The sequence below is a fragment of the Sphaerodactylus townsendi genome, linkage group LG09 (assembly GCF_021028975.2).
Source record: "Sphaerodactylus townsendi isolate TG3544 linkage group LG09, MPM_Stown_v2.3, whole genome shotgun sequence".
NCBI classification, from domain to species: Eukaryota; Metazoa; Chordata; class Lepidosauria; order Squamata; family Sphaerodactylidae; genus Sphaerodactylus; species Sphaerodactylus townsendi.
The window spans coordinates 55,785,015-55,810,121 of record NC_059433.1 but is presented as its reverse complement, the minus strand read 5'-3'; the positions used below and the strand labels follow the sequence as shown (position 1 = coordinate 55,810,121).

General features: G+C 39.1%; 1 protein-coding gene across 1 annotated transcript; it reads left to right on the top strand.

Moving 5' to 3' along the window:
• Positions 1–13,189: 13,189 nt before the first annotated feature.
• Positions 13,190–24,602, top strand: LOC125439447 (epidermal retinol dehydrogenase 2-like). Its single transcript, XM_048508551.1, has 6 exons — positions 13,190–13,519; positions 15,068–15,199; positions 16,423–16,522; positions 18,037–18,181; positions 19,470–19,592; positions 24,494–24,602. The coding sequence occupies exons 1-6, from the start codon at positions 13,190–13,192 to the stop codon at positions 24,600–24,602; spliced, it is 939 nt and encodes a 312-aa protein (XP_048364508.1).
• Positions 24,603–25,107: the final 505 nt, after the last annotated feature.

The window sequence follows — 25,107 nt, the reverse complement described above, 5'->3', positions numbered from 1 at the left end:
CCCCAAACCGGTTAGTATCTATATCCATTTATCCAGTGAGGAATCAACCTTTGTCTTCTCATTCTGAACACATGTTATTTTTCTTTCTTTTTTTCAATGAAATGCCTTTGAACCTACAAAGATTTGAGAATAGCTACAAAGACAAAATATGAGGCTTGAAGAGCATGGGAGTGGGAGAGATCAGACAGATCTTGTGTGTCAGACTGAGCAAACACAGACCAGATCTCTCCCGCCCTCTGCCCCCTGCCCCCCCCCATGCCTTTCAAGCCCTGCTGGACTTCAAGAGCTTGGGAGGGTAGAACACAGACCAGTCAGCACACAAGATCTCCCCCCTTCAAGCTCATGTGTGAAGTTGGGGGGGGGGAGATTAGACAAATATATCCCCCTCCCATACTCTTCTGCAAATGTTTTAAAAACAACCTGGTTCTTTTTCCTGCCTCTCTATTCCACGCTATGCAGAGAAAAATAGCCCAAATGGCTCTTTTAAAAATGTTTACAGAATGTTAAAATGGTCTATGTGGAAAAAGCCAGTGTTTTCAGCAAGTCCAATAGTAGGAAGAGACAGAGGGTAAAAAATTCCTAGGGGCTAAGGCAGCTTGAGTGTGGAGCGAATCTGCAATTATCCTGCATTTTGTAAGTGCATTTCAATTTATTTTACTTTTAGTGCAGTTGTAATTTTGCCCTGCAGCCACTAGAGATGCATGCAAAGCAAAACATAGTAAACAGATAGATAGTACTGTTTGCCACTCTTTTTAGCAGAAATTTTAAAAAGAATTTTTTCAGTGACTGAATTTTCTCAGTGACTGTGAGGCCAAAGCAACAATTGGCTTATCACAACATGTTCCTAGCCCCATCAACCAATTTGGTATGCTTTCTTTTCTTTCTCCTTCCACCATCTAATACTTCTGCATTTGTCTGTTTCCCAATTTTGAGCCTCATTCCTCCTCATCCCTATCCTGGATGTGGTGTTAAAACATATTTAATAGCAGAACAAAAAATCTCTGTTAATATTATGAAAAGAAAGTGGGGTGTAAAGTTAATATGTTCTAAAAATTTGTTTGTAAAAATAGTAAAAGGCTGATTTCACACACACACACACTTACTTTACAAGCACTGTGATCTGTATTAGTCTGTATTAGAGTTATATGCGTGGCAAAATGGGTGCCTTGGTTTCAGTTTATATTAAAGCAAACCATACTCTACCTTAAATTTGTGACTATATATCTAATCCACAAGTGTGTCTACTGCCTGCAGATACTTAAATCTGAAGATAGGTGAGATACTATCTTCCCAACTGGTTTTTCTGCAGACTCAGAAACTTCAGGACCTCATTAAAATCTGAAATTTTAGAAAGGTAATTTAAATCCCTTCAAAACCAAAGAAAACATTCTCTGCACATACAGAGAAAGTACATACTTTTGACTGTCTCCAACCCCGTCAGGGAAGGTAAGGCCACAGTAACTGGGCTCACCCACTCAGGCTTATGTGGTGTTGGCTGCAGTGGGTAAGCCCAGAGAAACTGAAGGCTCACCTGATTGGGTTTATAGGGGTGGTGAGTGAGTTCAGAGCAACTCAAGCCTCAACCAGTCAGGCCTGTGGGAGGGGTATGTGGCAGCCTCAGCAAGATAGCACTTCCTCATGTGAATTTCGCAGGTCCCCACATGTAATTTCTATTTTTAGTTTTAAAGTACATTTTGTTTTAGACTTAATTAAGGCCAAACTGTGTTGCAAACTTTAATAGGTTGACATATATAAACCTGTTCCATATTACTTGCTTTTATCTGCAAATTGCTTTGAAGTTTTAAAGCTCAAATTGTCATATAGCTTAAAGGCTGCATAACGTCATTTTATAGCACCTACTTTGATCACCCTTCTCTGGACCTGTTCAAGCTTGTCAATATCCTCCTTGAATTGTGGTGCCCAGAACTGGACACTGTATTCCAGGTAAGGTACGACCAACACAGAATAAACTGGTACTATTACATCCCTCAATCTAAGTCCTATTGATGCAGCCCAGAATCTTATTAGGTTTCTTAGCTGCCACATCACACTGTTGACTTGTGTTCAGTTTGTGGTCTGATAAGACTTCCAGATCCCTTTCACAAGCCAAATGAAGCCTTATATCTGTGCATTTCATTTCCCCCCCCTAAGAATAGTCCTTTACATTTCTCCCTGTTGAAATTCATTTTGTTAGTTTTGGCCCAGCTCTCTAATTTGTCCAGGTTCAGTTGAATTCTGACCCTGTTCTCTGGAGTATTAGTTCCCATTCTAATTTGATGTCAACTGCAAATTTGATTAGCATGCCCTCTATATTGAACAGCACTGGGCCCAGGACAGAACCCTGTGGCACTCCACTAGTCACTTCTCTCAAGGATGAAGATTCGCCTTTGGGTTTGATCAGTTAACCAATTACAAACCTACCTAACAGTAGCATTGTCTATTGCACATTTTACTAGCTTTTTTGCAAGAATATCATGGGAGAACTTATGAAATACCTTACTGAAATCAAGGTATTCTATATCCACAGCATTCTCTTCATCTTCCAAGCTTGGAAAGAAAGGAAGAAAGAAAGAAAGAAAGAAAGAAAGAAAGAAAGAAAGAAAGAAAGAAAGAAAGAAAGAAAGAAAGAAAGAAAGAAAGAAAGAAAGAAAGAGAAGATTAGTCTGTCATTACTTGCTTTTGAAAAACCTATGTTTAGTGATGTTTAGTGATCACAGCATTCCCTTCTAAGTGCTTACAGATTGTCTGTTTAATGGTCTGCTCTAGAATCGTTCCTGGTATTGATATCAGACTAGGGATAAATTGTTTGGAACTTCTTTTTTCCTTTTTGAAGAGTGATCAGCCTAAATAACATCCTTCTAAAGTCTATTTTACTAAGGGACACAATTGCATTTTCATCAGCATATAGCAAAATCTTTCAACTGGCCAAAGAAGAAGGAAAGTTGTCTCAAGAGTCCCAAATTTCAACAATATCATCAATATAAAAGTTGAACAGGAAAGAGGCCACCCTGTTTGATCCCTTTCCTTAAAGGGATTGGATCCATAAGTGCACCTTGCACACCTCTTCTAATCTTAATGGCAGAGTAGGAATAAAGCTCCCCCAAAAGCCTGAAAAACCTTCTATCAATGCTGGTTTTATCTAATTTGTACCATAGTATAGTGTGATCAATAGAATCAAAGGCTGAGGAATGTGGCAAATAGTTGACCATTCAGTTTTTTGACATCCTTCTGCACCAGAGCCATCCAGGTCAACCAGTGATCAATCGTACTTGGTCTCCTTCAGAAACCAACCTGTTCAGGGCAGAAAAGATTGACTATGTCTGCCCAGTCTTCCAATTTAGTAAGCAGGTGATGCATGATAATTTGGAAGAAATGTCTAGAAGGCTTATAGGGCAGTAATTGGCTGAGTCATTACTATCACATTTTTTAAAGATCAGAGGTATGATGCTTTCAGTTGTGTTACCTGAAGTGGGGGGAGCCTCTCCCTTTTAGTGTGATTAACAAAAGCAAACTCTTGGCTTAGTGAAAGGTCAGGCAAGCTCAGGTCTTTATGCATTTGTCTACCAGGATCAGCTTTTGCAAGAAATTCTGCAGGAGAGTGAATGAAGTTTAACAATTTAATTTAGGAATAATGTGGGTACAAAAGCACCAATAACCAAAGTAGCAGAACACACCCACACAGTCCTAGGATATAAGCAGTTTTGAGTGGATGGGCTTGGAATAGATGAGGGAATTGGGGAGTAAGGCTTATACTGTACCAGATCCTGAAGTTTCTTTGGGTCTGGGAAGCAGAATCCAACAACCTGCACGTGTCTCCAAGGAAGCAGGGTAGAAAGCAGGGGGCATGGAGCAGGAACTGAAGTACTGGTGGAACAGTGTGACCAGACTAGTGGTCCAGACAATCTGAACACTGAATGTTGGGCAAGGGCCTATTTTGTAGAGGAGATTGGGTCCTTTAGCCATGCTAAGAGAGCATAATCTCCCAGGACAAAGACGAACAAAAAGAGTTTGGATTTATACCCCACCTTTCTCTCCTGTAAGGAGACTCAATGTGGCTTACAAGCTCCTTTTCCTTCCTCGCTCCTTAACAGAGGTAGGTGAGGCTGAGAGAGTTCCAAGAACTGTGACTATCCCAAGGTCACAGCAGGAATGTAGGAGTGTGGAAACATATCTGGTTCACCAGATAAGCCTCCACCACTCAGGTAGAGGAGTGGGGAACCAAACTTGGTCTTCCATTTTAGAATCTACCTGCTTTTAACCACTACATCACACTGGCTCCTGTCTTTCCAGGAAAAGACAAGAGGCAGACATCAACCTTAAGGGTTAGGTTATTAATCTAATGGGTTAATGGGTTGAGCTTTATGGGCCAAGCTTGAAAGTGCCTGAAAGGGGAAGGGTAATTTGTTAAATTACAGCTGTAGGACAATGACAATGCAAATAAGATGCTTGTTAGAGAGATTAGTCAGAGAAAGAAGTTCTTGGGTTAGTACAATACTTGGCAGGAACACTTGAAGCAAACTAGAAAGAATTGCTTCTCTTATCTCATTGCAGACTCAGATGCCTCCCGAAAGACTGTTTCTAGAACAGTAAGGGGGGCGGGGATCAGAGGTCTACAGCAGAAGAAGAGAATCTGTGAAAATCACATTCCATCCATGGAAATATTCTGGCAGATCCTAGATATCAGAACTTAACTTTCTTTACATTTTTGTTTCAGTAGTTTTTGAACTGAAAATGTGTTGGGACTTGGATTGGAGACCACCAAAGAAGGCAATGGCAAATCACCTCTGCTTAGTCACTTACCTTGGTCCCAGGGAGTTGCCATAAGCTGACTTAATTACACTTTACATACACAGTTTAAGGACTGAATTCTTAATAGCTAATGGGATGTACTTTGATTAAAGACAAGAAAGCACTTAACTTACAGTATGGTTGCAAACTGATTTTATTATACTGTTGCTAAATCACTGATTTCCGTAGAATTTAAGGTTAGGACTTAAATTCCATAGTAATTTAAGGTTACAATATTCCAGCAATTATGGGATCCCTTGCCCTGTTCACCGAGGTAATATCCTCAGGCATACACTCATACACCTTATATTAATCCTCCAGACCATCTCCAGTTTAATAATCTATCTGAGAGAAAATCAACCTGAGTTGCAGCAATTTTTCCTTTTTGTTGTAGGTTAAAAAAGTAGAAGATATTTAACATTCTAATCTACAATGCTGGTATAGCGAATGGGAAGAATTAAATTGATCTTCTGAATTCTGAAATGGAAGAAACATGGTACATTCCTGGATAATTATTTTCTTCTTGTGGATAGCCAAGAAATTACTTAACATGATCTTCTTCGAAAACTTATGTAATTGGAATTTGGCTGTATTAATCTATACATGTTATTCCATTACCACTATATTATTTAATGCTAATTAATTATATTTTCCATTTTTATAATTATTATAATGAATTATAATATTTTCCATGTTGCCTCTTATGCTGTATGTTTCCTTTTTTTCTGTCATCGCTCTTCCATCTCCCAAATTCCACAATTTAATAGAAAGTAAAGGAGGCTTATAATTTTCTGCATTCTTAAGTCTCTGTTGGATTGATTTTCGTGGCTAGCCTGGAGTTTTCCCTTTTTAACTTTATTTGTTCAAAATGTGTGTGTGCATGCCTTTTTCCTGAGTATCTGAGGTCCCAGGGCAGAACCAAGGTTGCCAACTCTGGGTTTAAAATACCTGGAGATTTGAGAGTGGAACTTGGGAGTAGGGGGTTGCGAGGAGAGGGAGTTTAGTAGACTTCAGTGCCATGTAGGCCACCTTCCGAAGCAGCCATTTTCTCTAGAAGAAGCAGAATAAATGTATAATAAATATATAAAGAAAGTACAATGTCAGCTCCACCTTCGGCTGCACCCTTGGAAATCTGGCGAAGACAGCTGGGGTGCAGGAGCACTAACTTGGTTCTCTGTACCATGTCTGCTTGCTGTGGAGGGTGACAATGGCCGCCCTCTGGGTGATTTGTCCCTCCAGGGGGTTAATGCCCTATGGAGGGCAAATCTGCTGATGCAGTCCCACACCCCCTTTATGAGCAGATCCAGGCCCCGCCCTCTAGTAAAAACCTGATTTAAAACATGTCTGTTATTATCAATTTATCACAGATTTGCAAAGCTTTCCTATAATTTCATGTAACCATGATGATTTGGTTGCTATTTCAAGTACAAAAGCACTAAGTGGGGCCAATAAACTTTTAGGTTAGTATACTGTGGAGTTATTTGTGTGTGTGTGTATTTAGATCATATTCTTTGTATTTCAGAAGTGTCTATTTATTTACTTAGCATAGCTTTTTGAAAAGTAGGTTGGCATAGTAGTCAACAGCACCTTCTCTCAGCTGCATCTGGTTTGCCAAGTCTCTCTTTTCTTAGATGCCGTTGGTCTACCCATGTTGATCCATGCTTTTCTAACATCATGACTGGATTACTGCAGTATGTTCTGAATTGAAGACTATTCAGAAAGTCCAGCTGCTTTTGAATGAGGCAGCCGGATTATTGTCACGGGCTAGCATATCTCACTATCTTAAAACAGGTACAAAAACCTGCGTTCTTTGGAGGTCAATTCAAGGTGATGTTTAAAACTAAAGCCCCTCATAGCTGAGAATCCACATAGTGAATGGATCATCTCCCACACCTCTCTATGATCTAACTATACTCCTCAGGCTGCAATCTACTGACTGTTCCTCACCTAAGATAGCTCACTTGGCATCAACTGGAGCCCACCATTATTTTTATCATCGCTCCCTCTTTGTGGGACAAGGAGTGACATCCTTAGAAATATTTAGAGGGGGCTCTGCTGGGCCATTTTGTTTGCCTGACTTTTAATGGGGTATAAACTCCAGGCATCTTGGGGGGCTAGGGAGTATCCGCAGTTTTATTCTATTTGTTTTAAATTGTAATTTTTAACTATAATGTGTAAGCCATCTTGAGACTCAAGGACAGGCAGGATATACATATTTTAATTACTAAGTAAAAATACTTAATTACTAGTTCAGTTCAGTAACCTTTATTTGGCATTTACAGGATGAATAAAAAACAAGATATAATACCAAGTTAGACTTGGCAAAAACATTAAAAGTTATTTCTGAATGCACAAAACTTTCAAAAGAAATTTAGCTACAGCTTCAGGTATCTCAACTTCTGAGCTATTAAGCAGATTAGTCATTTTTACATTGTCAGAATGGTCTCAAACCCAACTGGAAACAGTGCAGCAGGCCTAATATTATTATATCTAGGACAGAAAAGCAAGATGTGATCAAGGGAGTCGACTACTGATGGGCAGAACTAGCAACGCCATTCATGCTGTGAGATTTTTAAAAAACGACCCTGAATCCATGGAGAAGGAAAGGCATTGCATCTTGCTCATTTCACAACTCATGTTTGGTTATGAATAAGTAGTTGATCCAAATAAATAGCAGAACAAAATTTGGAGGGAATAATATCAAAATGTAAGGGGGAGCAGGAACTCTGTGCCTTACTCATGAGGAATTGATATTCCAGTTTAAACAATCTGCGTTTTAATTGTTGGAATATTTCTGAAGCAGTAAGCATGAGTAAGGAATCCCATGCAAAACCCAGGGATGAAATCTTGGCTTCAATGCAAGACCACCAGTCAGAAGCTTGCAGGTTATGCATTGCAAACAAAATCAAACTGTGAAGATCTAAGTGGAAGCAAAGACGCAGCCAAAATTTAAAGGTTGCGACCCAGGCTCTAGATTCTAAGAGATATTGTCCCACCTCTAAACAAAGAACAGAATACGGGACGCATCAAGGAAGTCCAAAATTTTTGTACAGGACAACAGACTGGATGCATTTAAGAGAGTGCTTCCACGCATGGATCCATATAGGGACTCCATATTAGAGGTGCTGACCACCTTCATATTGAACAATTTCAAAGCTGCCAGGATGAATTTGCCACCATTGCAGGGAAAAAACCTTTTGAATGGCAGCTGATTTTTACTGTCCTTCATAGCCTTATGAGCAGCAGTGGCATACTGTAAGAGCAGGTGTACTCTAATCTGGAGGAACCAGGTTTGATTCCCCGCTCTGCCACCTGAGTTGTGGAGGCTCATCTGGGGAATTCAAATTAGCCTGTACACTCCAACCCATGCCAGCTAGGTGGCCTTGGGCTAGTCACAGTTCTTCTGAGCTCTCTTGGCTCCACCTACCTCACAGGGTGTTTGTTGTGGGGGGGGGAGGGAAATGAGTTTGTAAGCCCCTTTGAGTCTCCTTACAGGAGTGAAAGGGGAGGGATATAAATCCATCTCTTCCTTCTTCTCTCTATGTTTAAACCAGCCTGGTTTATGATGGAAAACAATCCCTAAGTATTTTAAGAGTCTGACTTACTTAATTACTAAGTAAATATACACTTCACCTTTCCTGCAGGGCCTCAAAGATCACAATACAGTCTGTACAACTTTATTTCAAAACAGGGTGTGGTATGTGTCAGCTTCCTGACATTTAAATAATTGTTTAAATTGAACCCTCTGCTTGGCTGCAAGTCTAATAGACGGTGTTCAGTATCTCTGAACATCTCTCTCTGTGATACTGTTCCACAATGCTGTTCTTCCAGAGCTAAGCAAAGGTGACTGAATTCTGTTCATCTAACCGTTCCACTCCAAGATCAGGTGACTATAACTTTTATTGCGCCCCCCCCCCCATATTCCCATCTATTCTAGACCTATCCCATTAGAACTGTCTATATACTAGGATTGTGTGTGTGTTCTGCTGTTTTTATTGTGTTCTTGTGTACCTCTTCTATCCCTTAATAAAAATTGTTAAAACTCTCCTGTGAGTTTCTTGTATATATAGGCAATCAAGACCCTGAGCTTGCCTAACCTTTTGTAAAGCTAAGAGCCTGTTCCTAGTTCCCTGCTCTAAAAGGGAGAGACTTACCACCACTTTAGGTGGTGGCTTTTAGTGTGAAGGAATAATGGCTTTACTTTTAGTAGCAAGAACCTCCAGGCACCAATCTCACTCATGTAGGCTACTGTCACAGTTATGGTTCAAAGTTTGCAGAAGTATACATTGCTTGGTGATGTTGAAAAGTGTTTAGATTGTGAAATATTTTAACCTCTGCAAATCATTGTTTGTGTGTCATAACACCTCTTTGCAAAGATGATTTGGTAATATTATGATTGGTACCAGCACAATGTTTATCCTATCTTTAGCTTGAAATCCTAGGTAAAGTTGAGATTCTAGTGATATGTAAGGCTTGCCTTGCTGGTTTACGCCAAGGTCCATTTCTTCTTCCAACTTTGGCAACATTGGCAACCTCATAAGTAGGGAATAAAGGTAGAAGTCCTTCTCTTTTATTTATGCTCTTTATCTGGTATTTAAAACTATCTGCATTATTTATAGTATTCCTGGTCTTAGTTTGTTGTTCACTTTGTTTTCTAATTCTGTAATCCTAAACCTATTGAATTGTTCACTGATATTTTTATCATGTCCAACTGCATCACTTTATATTCTGTAATCCATCTTGATTCTCAGTGAAAAAGGCAAGATAAATACAGCAAATTAAAACATTCTGAGGCACATAGAAGTTTCATTGAGATACTATGACTGTGTGGGTTAAGTGTTGTTAAGCTGCTTCTGACATATGGTGACCCTACAAATTTATGACCTCCAAAATGCCCTATCATTAACAGCCTTGCTCAGGCCTCGCTGTCTGAATGTCATGGCTTCTTTTATTGAGTCAATCCATCTCAGATTAGGCCTTCCTCTTTTCCAATTGTCTACAGCTTTTCCTAGCATTATTGTATTCTCCATTGATTCATCTTCACATAGTGTCGTGTGGCCAAAGTACAACAGCCCAGTTTAGTCATTTTAGCTTTTAGGAAGAGTTCGGGCTTGATTTGGTCTAGAACCCACATAGTTGTCTTTTTAGTGGCCTACAGTAATCAAAACACTCTTTAGAACCACATTTCAAAATGAATCAACATTCTAACAGCTGCTAATAAGCTATCTTCCATTAATTTGTCTAATACAAAGCTTGTGGCCATCACTGTATTTTATGGTAGTGAATTCTATAACTTAATATATTATATGAATTGCATCTTATGATGCTGCACTGCTATAATATCAGTGCGTTCAATGATAAATGATATTTCCTGGCACAAATAACAGGGTTTAGAACTCAAGTTTAAGATGTCTCCCCCCGCATAGCTAAAAAATAACTACCTATCAACTAACTTCAGAGATGAAATACTTTATTCTCTAAATTAAATTAAGCATGCAGTATTGCTCATATCTATGATGGCATTTTAAAATCCTACTTCTTTTTCCACTTTGCAGATTATTGTGCAAATAAGTAGGCAGAAATTGGGTTTTTGCAGGCTGTTGCTTTTGATTTGAAGGATGCAGGAAAGAAAGGCATTAAAACTACCATTGTCTGTTCTTACTATGTGGACACAGAAATGTTTCCTGAAGTAAAAACAAGGTGATTATAGGATTCTGAACTTTATAAATCCACCAAACTAAAAAATCCAACAATCCCGTTGAGTATATTATACATCTAGAGCAGGGGTAGGGAACCTGCGGCTCTCCAGATGTTCAGGAACTACAATTCCCATCAGCCTCTGTCAGCATGGCCAATTGGCCATGCTGGTAGGGGCTGATGGGAATTGTAGTTCCTGAACATCTGGAGAGCCGCAGGTTCCCTACCCCTGATCTAGAGGCTTGGATTCCAGGGAAATTTTTCACTAAAAGTGGGGACTTTGTTACCTTCTTCAGCTGTGGACCTCCAAATTCCAGCTCCCTTTCATGCTAGAGATTACCTGTATTCCAGGAGCAGATTTTGGGGATCCATCAGCAACAAAATCCAATTAGGGATTATTATGGACAGATCTAGAAACTACATATTGGGTTTCTTTCTCTATCTTTCTTTTTTCTTAAGCTCTGGTTTCCCCCACCCCACACTCACCCATGCACACTGTGCTGTCAGCAGGCAGGGCGTGGTCAGGTCCGACCTTGTGGGGCCAAATGGGCGACAGGCAAAAGCATAGTCCAATAACAGTCCAACAGGTCAAGGCAGGTGGCAGGCAAACTGTAGTCAGATAACAGTCCGCAGATCATGGTACAGGACAACCAATAAACAGGTTGGGGATCAGTGATAAACCAGGCACACGACAGTGGCGGGTAACACACTTGCTGCACCCAGGCAGAAGAAAGCTCACAGCAAGGCTTACTGGTATATAGAGAGCCAAGGGGTTGGGATTCTGGAAGGAGTTAATCCTCATCAGATGAAGACACTTCTATCTTCCCATATCTTGCTGCAATATTTGCTTCTGCAGCAGCTGTCTCTGCTTCTGCCTCCTGTGCACAGTTGACTCATTACTGGGTTCCGAGGATTTGCAGGCTCCTCCACCTGTGCATCAGGCAGGGAAGGACTGGGAGTTGGTTCTGCTGCCTCGTCTTCCAGAGGAGCAGCCAACTTTGGCTGCACCGTGTTGTCAGGTTCTGTATCAGAGTCCTGTGTATCCTGGTAAGTACTCAGGAGCTGGCTCCTGACACACTCTCTGCTACATCCTAGGTCAGATAATTTGAAGACAGAAACACCCTACCTATTAAAATCTGCCAAATACTTTGCAACTAGTAGACATCAAGACATTCCAAAACAGCAGCAGTTACATTTTTTTTGTTATATCTTACGAAATCTTAGGCTGTTTGTTCAAGCATCAAAATGAAAAGAAAACAAATTATGTCAAAAACTGCGGATGTGTGCCTGTTTATATCCAGAACCTGTGTTATACATTGTTGATTGTTATGTGTTAGGATCATGTCATCATTTTTGTGTGGTGAAAAACAGAAATTATCTCATCCACAACCCAACCCACAGTACAATAAGTACACAGTACAACCCACAGGAATTGAATGGTAACATGTATACATGCCCTGTTCTCATTTCATGCCTACTCTTTTATGAAGAAAGAAATTGCAAAGTATACCCTTGCATTCAGTCCTTCACACAAAAAGGTGTAAATTGTTATTTTTTGTGAAGGTATTTTTTTCATTTACAATATGGGTCACAATCTATGCAACTAAATGTAATAATTATTATTCTATTCCTTTTAAGTTTTTTTAGCATATAGATACCATAAAGAAGAAAAGATGGTTTCTGGGTGTATATAAAATCTAATTGTCGGAAGATACAATTTATTATACAATTATCGGAAGCTACAATTTATTATAGTGAGTATTTACCTATTTGTATATAAAGCCCACATTTCATTATTTTTCTTATTTATGTTAATAGTTTATATATATATTAACCTTGTATATCACTATTTTTGTCAATTACAGGGTGCATATGCAAACCTCCTAGTTTGAATAAGAAATGTTAGTTGATAAATTTTGTAAGATACTTGTTTATGTGTCAATATTTTACTGACCTTTAAAGAAGGCCCTTTTGGGTTGAAATGTGTCAGGTCTTTTGTGACACCACATATGTATAACTATTCTTGACTGTTTAAGTGTTATACACTGGAAGTGCACCTATTGGGTGTACACTTAATTTGGAATTTAGCATGACTTGTTTTTAATTTTATAATTTGTTTTAGAGGTTGTGGTTTGTTTCCCTTCAGCTTGTTGGTCAACGGTGGAGCATCTCCACATTGCAGAACTCATCATGTCTATGTGGGAACTATCCCTTTCTTTCTTTGTCTCTGGTTCATTGTCCTAATCTACAACGAAATAATAATTACATATAAAGAATAACCAGAAATATATTGCACTATTTCCTCCATCAGATTTCTTCCTATGAAGGAATGTTCCTTCTTGCTTCATATTGGGAATAACTTTGATCACTCCCAAGGTTGAGGAAAAAGGATGGGGAACAAAAAGTAATAACTAATTTTACCTGTCTATTGGACTTTTAATCTCATCCTTCTACAAGCTTCAAGCTTCACTAGACTCTTCTGAATTTAGGTTTTTGGTTCTGGATCATGTGGAATATTACATATGTTATGTTAATTCTTTTGGAACAGATTTTTTTGTCATTTACTTAATATAACTCAGAATCATGTTAGATACATACAGTCCCTAATAAACAAAAGAAATGTGATTCAGCCACAATGATCCATTAACAGAATTTTAATTGTTTATATTTTTTTCTAGGCAAGACAAATTCCTTTGGTAGAATCATGACTACAATAAGCAGCTTCTTTGAAACTCTCAGATGCATAGTTTTGTTAATCTATTATTACTTCGAGGCCTTCATTAAGAAGTTTTGTTGTGCTTCTAAGAAAAAAATTGCCAGAGAGATAGTGCTTATTACAGGATCGGCACATGGAATTGGAAAACAGATAGCTTTAAATTGTGCTAGTCTTGGTGCCATTCTGGTCCTCTGGGATATTGATGAAGAATGTAACAAGGAGACTGCTCTACTTGCCAAAAGAAATGGGGCTTTAGCTGTTTATACTTACAAATGTGACTGTCGCAAACGGGAAGAAGTTTATGCAGTGGCAGATCAGGTAAAAAATGATTACGAATTGAATGAGCCTTATATCATAATAATCATTGTAGTTACAAATGGATTTGAATTATGAAAATATACTGATGCGACAGGTGGAATTTAGAGGATAGACTTTACATTTACTTAATATGAATTCTCATTCTCCACAACAACACTAAAAGTAGTTAAAAATGCAAAAACAAATTAATAGTGCCAATCAGACATAAGTAGAACATACAAAACAGTCAACCAAACTATAATTAGACAGATGCTAACTGGAAAATGAGTTTTCAATAATTGTTTCATAAACTCTGGAGAGAGGTGAATTTTGTAACCTTCTCTGGGACAGGATACCTTCAATAACATCTTAACTGACACTCGGGTTTATACAGGAATAGGTGGTTGTTCCACTATATCTGCCACAGGCCAGGAAACCTGACATCCTTAATGTGTCATAAGTACAAAGGATATCTAATGTAGCTGACATGGAACATGATCTATTTGAATATGCTTCGCAGCACTCTATAGGAAAGTAGTAGTTACATTGAGAATTACCTCTGTTATGTACTTAAGGCTGGAAATTACAGAAGTACACATTAGTGTAGCTAGGTCATGGAATATAAGTGCAACAGCAAAAGAAGAAAATCCATGCACTACATATAATTTGCACTATAACAATACCAGCCTGCTTCTGAAAAGGCAGATCTCTACCCAGGAGCACTCAAGGCTTTTATTTTGATGAGGCAGAGTAGACGGAACACAGATATCCTCCCTAGCATATCACCTGCATCCTATCTGAATTCTACTCAATAAGAACATCCAGGCATCGGTTTAGCACAGAAATCCCTGATCTCAGTTGCTTCATTAATAAAAAACACTGATAATATCCAAATAAGAAGCGACAGATAAGAAGTGACAGAGGATTTCACTTAGCACTTTTGCATGACTGTTCATGTTAGCAGTTCCACCTGTTTGTGTGGTAGCCCTTATAACAAGTACCAGGTAGATGATGCAGCTTCTTCAGTGATAACTGAGTCATATAAAAACACTTTCCAATGTATTTTGTCAAATGGTTCAAAAGTTGCCCAAGCCCCACCCCCAGCTTTTGTGTAGGCCAGCAGGGGTGGGGCCCCTGATGCACGCCCCTGATCCACACCCCCAAGCATGGGGGCCCCCGGAGAAGGGGATGTTTCCGGCCCAATTTTTCCCCAATACGCCTCTGTGCTCGAGTCATCATTGGGACTGTTTCCCATTTATTTTCCTTGGTGCATTCTGGAATGCCATTCTGGAATGCCATGTCTTCAGGGGATTGGCTACCAGTGTAAGGCAAAAACTCACCAAAACAACCATTATAAGGCAAAAAAAATTCATAATGTGCCATTTACGTAAAGTGGAATTGGCAAGCCAATTATTTAATTTTTGTCAAGAGAAGAGCACAAACCTCTGAGGGAACTGACTTGTTTGCGTAGTTGTAGTAGTAAGTATTTTTGTGATCTTGGTAATGTTTTTTTCAGCTGCAATAATAATGAAACTGGCAACTATTTTTCACATATCTTTTTTGCTTTAGGTTAAAAAAGAAGTTGGAGATGTCAATATTCTAATCAATAATGCAGGTATTTTGATCGGAAAGAATTTCCTTGATATTCCAGACTATGAAATGGATGAAACATTAGATGTGAACTTCAAGGCACATTTTTGGGTAATCATTTTTTTAATAGATAACCATGAAATTGCTGGAAACTCTTTTTAAAATCTAGTCATGTATTTTCTGGAATATTGCGACTTTTTAGAATTATATATTTAGTATTGAAGAGAAGTCTGTGTTTTCACTTATGAAATGGCTTTTCAGTCTGTTTTCTTTGTTTCTACTTTCATTGTGAGCTGCCTCTTTATTCCCTATTCCCCAAATCCATAATTTAATATAAAATTAAGTGGATGAATAATTTTAAAAAATATTTTTAATTATTTTAAAAATGGATATAAATTTAAATTCAGTTCTGATGGTTTAATTTTTTTCTCTAAATTCATTTAATTCAAAATTAAATTTGAACTTACTTGCAAACATATTTCTTCAACTTAATAGTTATGACACTATAAATGTATTGGAAATTGTTTTTCACTATAAGGAAAAAGAGTTTGGAAAACATATCCATCAGACATCATATAACAAACTTTATGGTATTTATAAGTATTATAGTTTTATGTGAAGCTAGAGGCTAGCAAGTCACCACACTTATACTCACAGTTTATAAATGATATCCTGTCTGTAGCAGGTTATATAAAAACAATATATTTTATATAATTTTCTAAAGTGGTAAAAATAATCACAGAAACTTCTAGTGTCCACTCTGATGTTGCCTGAAGATTCTGTACAGTTTTAAGTCAATATGTTTTAAGGTTCTAACAATAAACGAATAGATCATTTTATTAAGGAAATATTCAGATAATAATAATAAAAACCTTTAGTTTGCACCAGCATTTTTTCTTGGTGATTTAAAACATTAATAAAATTGCTGATGTAAATCACCTTACTTAAAATTCACCTTGGAATTAAGAATTCTTAAACCTACTGAAATGTTTGCCTTTAGCCATATTTAACTCTGGGTTGCTTCTAGGGGCTGATTTGAGAGATTCCATTTTATGACATTATACCTTATTATTAAGCCTTTATTTCTAGATGTGCATTTTGGAAAGTCGACCTTTTATGTAAATTAGCACACACCTTAAAATAGTAAACTTTTAAAAACTGTACACTCAAAATCCACATGGTATAATGATCCTAATCAAATATGTCAGCATACATGCCTACCATGTTGAAGCAATGTGCCTGTCATGTCTAAGGTGGTTTATTACATTTCTGTAGAAAAACCAGAATTGATCAAAATGATGCCTAACATTATGGGTTTTATAACCGTGTCACAGACTTGTAAAGCCTTCCTACCAGCCATGATTGCCTCCAACCATGGACACTTGGTTAGTATTACGAGTCAAGCAGGAATGATTGGTGCCAATAAACTTTCAGGTCAGTATATTATGGATCTATCTATTATACAAGCAGTAAAATAAGCTACGTAAAATGTTCTTGTTGGATATGTTGTACTTGATAATAATCACAACACATGAAATCAAAGATTTTCCCAGCTCCCACTCACTTGAAGTCTGTTCAAATATATAGGACAGCATGTGGGGAAACCCCTCCTTAACAGCTGTACTTAGTCCGGTATTTAGGCATCACTGATGGCATGGATCTTCATACGCTCTTAATGTATTGAAGAATAAAGGTAGTTTTTACAGAATCATCGCAAGAATTGCATAATTACAAGCAGTGAAATAGCTACAAGGGGGTGGAGGTGCACGTTGCACTGAGCGCATGCCTGGAGGCACGAAAATCAACCCCAACCCCAACCCCTTCCTCTCTCGCACTGCCCTGCCTTGCCAGGCCTAGCTCCACCCCACCAGCCTAGCCCGTTTTCAGACGGCAGAAAACTGTTTTCTGCTGCCTGAAAAGGGTAAGGGGGCCATGAGGGGAGGGGGAGTTGTGGTGGGGAATGGGGGGACCACAGAGTGCACCCCAGGTGCACTCCTATTCAGCTGCGCCTCTGATTACAAGCACAGAACTAGCAAGACTTTGCAGGGGTCACCATTTTCTCCTACCTTCCCTGCACTTTCCCTCTGCCTGCCTACCTTCCCCCCCCCCGCTCTTTCTCTCCTTTTTGTCCTGCTGATAAACCCCCACATCTTCTTTCTGTTCCTTCCATTCAGCCGCAGCCATGGGGAGGTTTGGCATGCATGTGCTCCCTAGAAAGCATGTGCTAGAAAGCATCCCTAGAAAGCATGTGCTCTTATGCCCATACCTAACAAGACTCTGGCCCCTTCCCCACTTCTCTTGCTGCCGCCGTCGCTGCGCGCTGCTCTGAGCGCACGGCATCCCTAGCGCGCGTCTGGGCGTCCCCACGACCCCGCGCTGCCCCCGCGCTCTGCCAAAGGCGCCGTTTTCGCCAGCGCCAGGGATGCCGCGCGCTGAGCGGGCGCAAGAGCAGCAGCGTCGGGGCGGCTGCGCTGTTGCCGCCCCTGACGTGGGGAGTGCAATGGGACCCCGCGCTACTTGCGGAGAGTAGCGCGGGGCTTATGGTGAGTGGGGAAAGGGCCTCTGATGTAAAAAATTAACAATCAACCATAAAGACAACTAACCCCACTCAAAAAGGGGAGGGGCCGGGGCCTGCCAGCTACTGTCCTATATACACGCACCTTGGTTCCCTTGTCACAAGATAGGGCCCCGTCATGTGATTCTGGCCCTGGTATGATAACAGACCTTTTCCTGCTTGCCCATCCCCATCCGTAACAACAGCCCTGGGTAAGTCCGGGCTGCGTTTTCTCTCGTTGCCACTTGGAACAGTGGTAAGTAAAGAATTGTGGGGGTGGGGGGGCAGCACTATACCCACACCCAGACCTATTTAAAAACTTATCAAGTCTAGAAGATACTTTTCATAGTTGTCGTTTTATGATTTTCAATGCTTTTCTACCTCTATTTTTCAGACTACAGTGCAAGCAAGGCTGCGATAATTGAATTTTTGGAGTCTGTTGCTTTTGAATTGCAAGCTGCAGGAAAAAAAGGCATTAAAACTACAATTGTCTGTCCATATTACGTGCATACAAGACTTTCTAAAGGCACAAAAACAACGTGCGTGTTGGGTTTTGAATAACAATTCATTTACAGAAAGTTGTTACTTAAAAACCTTATTAACAGTTCCAGTGGTGGGATCCAAAAATTTTAGTAACAGGTTCCCATGGTGGTGGGATTCAAACTGTAGCGTAGCGCCAATGGGGCTGGGCAGGGCACGACAGGGGTGTGGCCGGGCATTCCAGGGGTGGGGCATTCCTGGGCGGGACTGTGGCAAGGATGCAGCTGCTGTGCCGGTCCTTGGGCAGGAAATGAATGCACGCAGGCACAGGCTGCCACGCATGCCAGTGCACCTCCTGCTAGACTGCTTCAAGTTCTGCGCGCTACTGCCGAGAGGAGGGGCATAACTAAGGCAAAAATCATGTGGCAAAATCACCAATTAGTAACCCCCTCTCGGCACTCACAAATAATTAGTAACCTACTCTCGGGAACCTGTGAGAACCTGCTGAATCCCACCTCTGAACAGTTCTGTGTGTAAAGGCCCAGAGCTGCTTTACAGATGTCCACTTGGATTTTGACTTTTCTCTTTTGAATATGAGAAATGGAAAACTTCCAATACTTTCAAAACAGGTTTAGTAAGGCATCATGGAGGGAAGGTGAGGAGTTCAGAAGCAATGCTGTTCTGCGAATTCAGGAAAAATATTTAGACTTGTCTGAGGAGTATACCTCCAATGTCAGTAATAAAGATATGAGTCCTAATTTTATTTCACAACTGCTGCATAGATTTCCAGGTCACAGAGGTTAGCTTTCCAGGTCACAGAGGTTAGCTTATTTCACAACTGCTGCATAGATTTCCAGGTCACAGAGGTTAGCTTATTTCTCTGCAGGCTACAGCTTACAGATTTTAATCTTGATATAACATACAGATGGCAGGTTTTGAGCAGAAGTGCTTGAAGTCCAATGCAAGATGGTCGGTGCTATAAAATAGGATTAATGAATACTAAGGTTGCCTTAGTAAAGTTTATGTGATATAATAATTAAAATATTTTACCAGCCAATTTTATTATTTCCTTATGCTTTGTTTCCTTTTAATATTTACACTTTTATCTTATCCCCTTATGTTCCCAATATATTTACAGTTTTAATATAGTTTATCCTTTTAATTAAGTATCTCATTTAATTATCTCATTTACCTTATGCCAGCATAAGGTAAATGAGATAATTAAATGAGATACTTAATTAAAAGGATAAAATATATTAAAACTGTAAATTTGCTATGTCTTTACTTTTCTATGACCATGATCAAGATTGACTGACTGACTGATTAAAGGAGTCTTTTTTTCTTCAGACGGCCTTGTCTTCTTCCAATCTTGGATGTAGAGTATGTTGGCAAGAAAATTGTGGATGGGATTCGGAAGGACAACTTTTATTTGTTTCCACTTCCAGTTTCAGTGTTTGCTTATTTGAAAGTGTAAGTATATGGCTTTTCTCTCACTTCCTTTCTCTGATTTGGAAGACTGTTGGATTTCCTTAAAGCACGGCAGGGGAGGTGGGGAATAAGTCTAAAAATTAAATTGAGGTATTGCTTTTAATAGTTATTGTATTAAACTTTAAATGAAAAGATTCAATGTTCAGTTTTTGTATTCCATTGATACTTCTGAGTTTTGTGGAAGGAACTGTATAGAAATAAGTTGTAATGACTGTCACCATATTTCATAAATATTTTGACACAGTACACAGATTCATATATTGCCATCAAGTCTCCAGTTTATTAGCCCATTCTTTAATCTTCCACAATGAATTGTGAGATCAGCTTCTTTCTGTTAAAGGCCAAGTAATATCCATTAATTATCACATCAAAAAAGTAACAGGCAGATTTTGCCTAATCTCATCACATCTGCTCAGACAATAAATACTTCAAGAGAAATTACAAGCCCTTCTCCATAGTAGTTGCCAATCTCCAGATGGTGGCTGGAAATCTCCCACTATTGCAACTGATCAATTGCTTCCAGTTGTTCTCTGCATGTTTTTTGTAGCTAGTATCACATAAAGCTAGTATCACAACTCTACTCACCAGACATCTTCTTACGTCTTCCAATTCTTCTCTCTGTAGAAACGTCATGTGTTTTGCTTATCTGCAGAGCTTTCTCAATTGCCTTTAGCACCAGACAGTTTAGTTTTTCTTGGCAAAATAGAGCCAGTGCTTTCAACTTTTGCACACATTGATCAATGATCTTGCTGCACTTCAGTTAGTACTGGGCTCCAAAATGGAAGAATGAGAAAAAAGGATAGGTCATGATGTAAACCAACAGACTTCTGCATCACCCTTAGTTTCAGAGGTTTCTTCTGACCCATATCTCTCAACACTTCCAAAGCTTCTATTATTTCATTGGTGTGCTCTGCAAGTACACATATGGCTTCATGTTTGAATTCCATTGGTACATGTTTTTCAAAAACATCCCACTATGGGTAGAGCTTGAGAAGAATGTGTACACCTTTTCCACAATGCCAAAGAAAGCCACAGACTGTGCCCCAACACCAACTGCGTGCGCACCAGCAAGACTGAGTGAGTTATTGCTACATGGCACAAACACTGCTTTGGGATCCTATCAACAGTACATTTCTGTATACCACTAATGCATCCAGCCATAGTTGCGGCATTATCATACTTTTAGCTGTATCAGTGGCCATCTGCTTGCAACTTGTCACAAATCTGTTTTGTAATGACATCAGCTGATTTCTTATGTAACTGAATAAAGTCAGTGAAAGGTTCTACCATGCTGGCTTTTGCATCTTCAGTGTGAACATTTTGAATCACTAGGGACATTTGGTCAGGGTGAGATATATTCAGAGTGCTATCAAACATGATAGCAAAATACTTGGCCTTTGCAATTTTTGAAAGATGGTTGTTGATGTGATCACCAAGCAGGCTAATGGACTCACTCTAGAGAAAGAAAACACAACATAAACACCTGCCTGCTGAACTTTATGAAGATGCTGATTGGCAAAACTTTTTCCTTTGGTTTTCTGAAAAAGCAAACATTTGGCAAGTAACGTGAAAGTTTCTAGGAAATTTCCACCGTTACCATTAGTGCTTAGATCTTCTGAGTGTTCATGTAAGAATAAGGCTTGCGTGGCTAGATACAGCACACAATCAAGTATTCTGGCTAAGATTGCCTTCCATTCCTCAAATGATCTCTGTTGTACAAGCTGGGCAGCAGCATCAATAGTCTCATGCTTCTGTAGCTGCTTTTCAAATTTTTTCCATATTTTAAATGCACTGAGGTGAAATGAACAGCACTCTTGTGCTAATAATATGAGGTTTAGTTTTCTGCATGCATTAAAGCTACTTGGCTTTCCAAATGAACTTTTTCCTTTGGTTTTCTGAAAAAGCATGCAAGAAATGCAATATGCAGCACAGTTTACAAGAGAAAACACCAACCGCAGCCTTAACGTTGTCTTACCCTTGTCCAAATTCATGTAGAACCAGTCCTTATAAAATTACCAGCCATCACTGCCTTTTGGAAACAGTGCATCCTCCTTCTGCAGTTACACTGTCCCTCTCTTGACAAGTTTAGTTTTCAAAGTTTCATCCACAGTTTCAGGCCAATAGCCAATATAAGTGAAAACTTTTAGGTTAATATCCTCTGGCAGAATATTTGACTGAGCAGAAGTAGAGGCATCCTCAGGCAAAGTTATCTCTGCTTCTAAAGCAATGATAGGAATATCCATAGACACTGGATCTGGTTCCTGAGGCTCCTGGGGTGCTTCTGGTGACTCTGGTGTACTTTCAGAAGTGATCATAAGAAACCAGTCAAGACTTCCAGCTACCTTAGTTTGCTGCTCTTGCTCTGACTTCCTCTTCTTCCTGCCTTGTGCACCTGATTCTTTTTTTGTTTGTAATGTTTGTATCATGTAACATGTAGTATCATGTAACATGTAGTATTGTGCAATTTAAAAAAAAATATTAACTTTCATGCCTTGCTCCATTTTTACTTTTTACCACTCTGCCCCTTCATTGTATAACCATTTCTTCACATTCATAAACGTTTAAACTATTTAAAACATAGTTGACAGAAGAATGAAATTTGTCTGCAAAAAAAATTATCACAGTAAAAAATGAAACCTAACCTGTCTTGCCAGAACAACAAAATTCACCAAATGATTGAACTCCTATCAGCACATGGCAACAGCATCATATTTTAACTCTGTGTTGCAACACTAAATAGGTGGGAACATTACTTAGTGACAGTATTTCAAAATTTCAACAGACCTTAATTTGGCAATCAGATTTTTGCCACATGCACAGGTAACATAGGCCAGAGAATGAATTCCATAAATACAACGTTCCATAAATACAACGTGAAGCACGAGTTTCTGCAAATATTTTAGAGGTGAAAGAATGTGTCATTTTAAGGATTACTTTAGACATGAGGTGGATTTTAAAAATTACTCAGTGCCATAATTTGACCCGCACGTCTCTGTTCCATCATGTTGAAAAAACTACGTAGAATGTTCAAACTTAGGGAGATTTTCTGTGTGAGGGGGAGGGCGTGCTATTTTGAATTTATTGTTACTGCTTTTTTCTTTTGAAATGTTGTGCCCAGGGCAATCACCTCTGTGGCCCGCCCATGCTACGCCACTGGTCCCTGGATTCTTCAAATTGCTCTGCTGTGCCAGATCTAAAAGCTTGCAGAGGCAGAAAAGTATGACTATAAAGAATTAATCGAACAGAGCCTGAGTGTGTGGCAAGGGCAAACATGTTGAGAATAAGGGATAAGTTTGTATCTCCCTTCCAAAAGAAATGATGATAAATATTTAAAATGGGCCAAGGTGAAGCATAGTCAGTATTAAAGGAATTCTAAAACATATATCTTGTTTGCCAGAATATAGTTTTTACTTTGATTCCCTAGCACTGGATATGACTGTGCCTGTTCTCTGTCTACTTAAAGAGCTATATTCTTTGATTATATCTTTGATTCTCATAAATCCAAGATGGCCTAGGGCAAGGGACATAAACCTCTCTCAACAGCTCTCACCCAGATTGAACTGAAATTTTTCTGCAGCAGTTAGTTTAGAAGGGATTTGAGCCTTCTTTAATTTGAGCCAAAAGCTTATCATTTGGTACAAACAATGTGCTCCAAGAAGTACAGTCTTTCACTGTAATCTAAGAAGGGCACTGGAGACATAGATTGGGCCCCAAATATGGATCTGAGACATTTAAATTGTTTTTACTCCAGGAAATGGAGATGTTTATATAAACATAGCTATGACTCATACATGAATTGAGGAATCACCTTGTCCTGGAAGATTCTGATTAAATAAGGAATATGTGAATTGGTTCTCCTACAGAAATGCACACTCTGTAAGAAGAATCATATTGGGCCTCCACCTTTATAGATTTAAGAATCTATGGATGAAAGCCTTTTTAAATGTAAGATTATGCTGAAGTTTAGTTAATTGGGCCATTCAAAAACTTTGAAAGGCAGCTGTTAAGAGATTGTCGTGATTGTGGGGGGGGGGGTTCATTTTACTTTTCAGTGTTTTTGATGTTCATCAGCTTCTCAAATACTGTGTACTGAACCATATAAACATTATATACCTTTTAAAAAGAAAACTAAATTAGACAGAACAGACATAGTGGATCCACACCCTGTTTATAAAAAGTTAATTGTGTCCTCGCTGAGATGTGATCTGGATCCCTAGATGTAGGAAGGAAAGAAAAAATTAACTCTTCAAGCTCCTTCTAGCTTGTTAAAAGTTGTTAAAATACTTTTTTCACTTTGAAATCTTAACAGCCGATGAAACTGGGGTTTGATCAGGGAACTGAGAAGTGAATGAGTAAACCTCATCTTTCCTTCCCCATGGCCTGAATCCAAGTGCAGCATGCAAACAGTTTACTTTTACTGGCTGATATAAATCCATGATCTCGATATATCTATTTTGTCCCCAGGTTTAGATACAATACTAAAAGAAGCAAACACAAATGCTAGTAATTAAACAATTGATAATTGTTTTATTGTTCAGTAAGTAAGCAATGGTGTTAGTAATTTTCAAAGCTAAGCATGGTTCAAGTACATTCCTTCTCAGCCATGGCACCTGTTCTTTGGAAGAGATGCCACAGGAGATCAGGAGGATTCCACTCTGCCATATCTCCAGAGAAACTGTGAAGCATTCTTGTTTAAAGAAGCTTTTAAGAACAATTTAATTGAACTGACACAATGTTTGCACAGTTGAAAGGGGTAATATGTTTGCATGTTGTGGTTTGCACCAGCATTTGTAAGCAGCCTTAAGCCCCTATTTGACAGTGGGGAAGAGTGAGGGCAGTATAAATGTTTAAATAAATGAGATGCTGTTTTTTTCCCTCTTCAGATTTCTTCCTACAAAAGGAATTTTCCTTCTTGCAGAGTATATTGGAATCTACAAAAACCTGGATGACTTTGAAGGTTACTACAACAAAGAACACAACAAAAATGACTGACACAGGGCCAGAGTGTCAGGCCGCAGACTGAGAGACCTAGGTCTCAGTCCTCTCTGCTCATTGGATGACTTTGGATCCATCACACACTCTCAGTTTTGCCTACATTACAGGACGATTGTGAAGATAAAATAGAGAAGGGGAGAATGATATTGCAAGCTCTTCAGGCCCTAATGTGAAATGTCGAGCATTGATGTCAAATAATTACATAAATAATACATCCTATGCTAGTATACAGCTTCTTAGTTCAATAATACTACTGCTTCTTGGTTAGTGGTGTCATTAATTATGAATGGTCAGATTTAAATATTCATTTGTGACATATTTTCTTTCTCTTTCACTTGCTATATTATTGTAGATTTCACAGCTGCCAGATCTTTAGCTGGTTGTTGGCCTTCATTACAATCCGAGCCTCACCCAGAGGCCTAGGAAGTTGTAATGTATCGGCGTAGTATTCGTGCGGATCCCAGCAGGGCTGCCTTCTGAATTTGACAGATGTTAATTTTGT